At 59.0% G+C, this 4313-nt stretch overlaps 1 protein-coding gene across 1 annotated transcript; it reads right to left on the bottom strand.

Moving 5' to 3' along the window:
* Nucleotides 1–1324: 1324 nt before the first annotated feature.
* On the bottom strand, nt 1325–4058 carry GJA4 (gap junction protein alpha 4). Its single transcript, XM_047084998.1, has 2 exons — nt 3991–4058; nt 1325–2846 (listed from the first exon to the last, which is right to left on the bottom strand). Exon 2 carries the CDS (start codon nt 2824–2826, stop codon nt 1825–1827), a length of 1002 nt encoding a protein of 333 aa, XP_046940954.1. The 5' UTR covers nt 2827–2846; nt 3991–4058; the 3' UTR covers nt 1325–1824.
* Between the last annotated feature and the right edge of the window lie 255 nt (nt 4059–4313).

Genomic DNA, 4313 nt, shown 5'->3' on the forward strand with positions numbered 1-4313 from the left:
GAACATACCTGGATGAGTCTGGGGAGCCATGAGGAGGCTGGTCTGTCAGATCTCTGGGATTCAGAAGGAACAACAGAAGCCGGAGGAATTATAGGGCTGTAACTTTTCAGGCTGAGCATCCAAACTTGATGGGTAAGTCGTGAATAAGTTAGTTCTAGGGTGAGGGGTACAGAGCTGGTGTTTGGAGACCTATCTCGATGGGAGTAGGGATGAGCTGCCAACATGCTGTAAAGCTCTCAAGGAGAGGCGTGTGGCCACATGGGATGGACCCCAGGTCCCTGTCCAGCCCCAGATCTCCCTGACTAGGGGAAGACAGCCAGCTTGCCTCTGAGGGCCACTATCTGAGTGCTCGCCACCACCTGGGTCACCTTCCATGAAGGGTCAACTCTGCCAATACTGGGTTCATCCTCACCCATACTTCCCCCATCCTGGATGGCTCACCAGGCCCTAAGCACCCCCAGGACCCCCTGCCCATTCCCCTTCTCTGTGCTTTTGCAAAAACAGTTTTCTCTGCCTGAGTATTCAGCGTCCTCTTGCCCTTCCCAGTGAACTATTCATCCGTCACGATCCAGTTCCATTTTTTTTTTAACGTTTTATTTATTTTTGAGACAGAGAGAGACAGAGCATAAGCTGGGGAGGGGCAGAGAGAGAGGGAGACACAGAATCCGAGGCAGGCTCCAGGCTCTGAGCTGTCAGCACAGAGCCTGACGCGGGGTTCGAACTCGCAAACTGCGAGATCACAATCTGAGCCAAAGTCGGACGCTTGACCGACTGAGCCACCCAGGCGCCCCATCCAGTTCCATTTTTTACTACTTTTACTGCAAACTTTGTGACTCAGAGGCAAGATTTCTCTGTACTCAGTGCATGGGGAGGAGATATGTTGCAGGCCTTTAGCGGGGGCAGACTAGAAAGGGCCAAGGTAGGAGGAGGCAAGTGATCTAAATCTGCCTCCCCAAATACCAAGGGGTCCAGAATGAGCTGGGATAGGGTAGAGGGCTTGGGAGCAGAGTGTCCAGTAAGGAAGCACACTGCACTCAGCATGGCCAGGGCACTGGATGGCCATGGGGCAGGATGGGGACAGGCAGGGGCTTTGGCCGTTGTGGGGGGCTGCGTGGTAGAGGCATTTCAAAAGGTGAGCGTTCAGGACTCAGGGCTGCTGAGAGGCAGGATGTAGGGGTTTGAGGGTTTAAGACGCTGGGTGGAGTTGGGGTTGCAGAGGCCAAAGACGGATCATACGAGACTGCAAAGAAAAGGAAGCCGGGCCAGGCGACTGCCCCCCAACCTCCCAGGAGGCACATCATGACAGCATCAGGACACACGTAGCTTGTGACCAAGTCTTGTTTATTTTAGAAGCATAAACAGTGGAACTAGGAAGGAGTGAGAACGAGACACCAGTCCCGTCGACAGGGCCAGATCCAGCACAGGCTGTGTGTGAGCTCTCTGACCCAGCAGCCTCAACCAGCCCTTTCCTGTGAGGACAACGTGGGCAGAGGTGAATCTTTCATGAGGGAGGGGTAAATTGGCTCCGGGTTGCTCTGAACCAGGTGAAAAAGTCCAGAGGCCCCACAAGGCCTTTGGTCTGGAGCACCCCAAGCTGGCTTTGTCTGTGCCTGTGGCAGAGTCATGTTCCGGAGGGGGATCCACGGTGCCCCTCTGGTCACCAGGAAGGCCCCAGATGCTCAAACACAATCTGCAATGAGGGCTCCTGGCCAGCAAGCATCTGCTTCCCTTGCTCCCCTCTTTCCTGCAGTCTTTAGGGAGAGGGCATCCAAGGCAGCCAGACTTCCCTGGGCCCCTCTGTTGGGTGACATAGGCCCCAGCCCCCTACACATACTGCTTCTTGGAAGCAGAGCTGCTGGGGCGACTGGGGGATTTCTGGCCACTCTCGGGAGGCGGGTCCAGGAAGAGGGGGGCCCTGGAAGAAGCCAGCCTCTCCTCCGTAGTCAGGTTGGCCCAGTTCTGCTCGCTGGATGAGAGCCCATTGTAGGTAGGGCAAGGTGGGGACGAGGGACCCTCGCCCACGGGGAGGTAGAAGAAGACCTGGTCAGGGTAGGGCTCCGAGGAGGTGCGCTGGGCCGGGGGCACATCCTGGCCCTGCCGGGCCCTCACCCCCCGGCTGAGGCAGCGGCACAGCAGGTGTCCCAGCTCCAGCAGGTTGAGCACCAAGGAGATGAGTCCGACCACCAGCATGAAGATGATGAAGATAGTCTTCTCTGTGGGGCGCGAGACGAAGCAGTCTACAAGGTAGGGGCAGGGGGCGCGCTGGCACACAAACACTGGCTCCATGGTCCAGCCATAGAGACGCCACTGGCCATACAGGAATCCTGCCTCCAGCACACTTTTGCAGAGCACGCTGGCCACGTAGGTGCCCATGAGCGCCCCGCGGATCCGCAGGCGGCCGTCCTCTGCCACCGAGATCTTGGCCATCTGACGCTCTATGGCTGCCAGTGCTCGCTCCACGCGTGGGTCCTTGGCTGGCAGCGCCCGCAGCTCCCCCTCCTTCTGCCGCAGCCGCTCTTCACGCCGGGACAGATAGATGACGTGGCCCAGGTAGACCAGGGTGGGTGTGCTGACAAAAAGGAACTGCAGCACCCAGTAGCGGATGTGGGAGATCGGGAAGGCCTGGTCATAGCAGACATTGGTGCAGCCCGGCTGGGCCGTGTTACACTCGAAATCTGACTGCTCGTCGCCCCACACGGACTCGCCAGCCAGGCCCAGGATGAGGATGCGGAAGATGAAAAGCACCGTCAGCCAGATCTTGCCCACTACAGTCGAGTGCTCCTGGACTTGGTCCAGCAGCTTTTCGAGGAAGCCCCAGTCACCCATGGCTACCCGGCCTCCTCCGTCTGCAGGGAGATAGAGGACACAGTCAGCATGACAGCCTTCTCAGTTGTCCTGGCAACAAGCTTGCAGGGAGGTTGGCCACACCCATTCTACCTACAGGGACACTGAGGCTCAAGGAGGGGAAGGGACTGGCTTGGGGGCTCACAGCCAGCAGGGTGGTCAGGACTAAAAGCTGATCTTTGGATGATGGCTACTAGGTCCTTGTTTTGTCATACCTCTGTATCCCTCTTGTTCCCAGGCTGAGTCCCAGGATAACACAGCTCAAGATTTGGATCAAATTGAGGCTCCTGAGCTTATGGGAACAGAATCTGAGGAACTTACCCCAGGTCACATGGCTGTGCTATGCCCCTCCTTCCTTTTGCCCATGATGGGCTGGCTGTCCCCGACTGTGGGCAGTGGTGGTGCTATCTTCAGCTTCTCAGGGGGCCCAAAACCTCAGGTCCCTGCCCCCCTGCCCATGGTAAGTCACCCAGCTGACCTCACTCTAACCTTTGAGCTGTGGTAAGGGGCAGGTGGGAAGGGTGTTAGATGCTAAAGGCAACATCCTGCATTAGTTCCACCTGTCAACAATAGTGACCACCTGCCACTTAAGTATGGACACTGATCCTACCCCCTTCCTCCATACCCCCTGGGCCCCCAAGCTGTTGTTGATAAATTCTAGACTCTTAAAAGAACTGTCATAGCAGGGTGGAGGCATAGGCCACCAAGTTCCCAGAACACGGGGTATGGGGGAGGTGGGTGGGCAGAGAGCTGGGGGAAGAAATGCAGGGAAGGGGGCAGGGGAGGCGCTTCTTCAAGGAGCAAAGCTCTTTAGCGCCAGGCTCTGGAATCAGACTTTGGTCCTGGCTCCCTTTTGCTAACTAACCCTGGGTAAGCGTCAACCTTAGCACCTCAGTCTCCTCTCCTGTAAAATGGAAATAATACTCCCACCTCCTAGGGTTATAAGGATACAGTGAAAGAAGCCAGTAACGTGGCTTAGCAGAGAGCCTGGCCCGCAGCCGTCGCGCCTCCCCCGACCCCCAGCAACCCTCAGCCAGTGGCGGCCGAGTGGCCGGTGGCGGAGGCGTCTCCCCCCCCCCCCCCCCCGCCCCGCTCGCTCGTTAGCAGGTGGCGTCCTGGCCCTCCCCACTCCCAAGCCCAACTCACCGCCTGCCTGCCGGGTGGCCCAGGTGGCGGCGGGGTTAGAGCGACGGCGGAGCGGCGCCCGCGGGAGCCCTGCTGGACGGCGCCGGACGGCGGGGGCGCCTTAAATAGCGCGGAGGGGCGGGGTGGGGGCAGGAAACGCCACGGGAGGGCGGCGGGGCGCTTCTCAGAGCCGGGGGCGGGGACCAGGAGGTGCCGACTCCCTGTAGCGACGCTTAAGGAAAGGGCCCCGGGACTGGCACTGGGAATTAGGAGGCGGAGGGGGCTTGAGAGGCCTCTGGCTCCCCTTCTTCGCCTTCTGCGCGGTGTTCCGGCCCGGAACCCTC

This window comes from Lynx rufus, unplaced genomic scaffold (assembly GCF_022079265.1).
Source record: "Lynx rufus isolate CCGP_SWC_20201006 ecotype Redwood Valley unplaced genomic scaffold, mLynRuf1.p SCAF_2, whole genome shotgun sequence".
Classification (NCBI taxonomy): domain Eukaryota; kingdom Metazoa; phylum Chordata; class Mammalia; order Carnivora; family Felidae; genus Lynx; species Lynx rufus.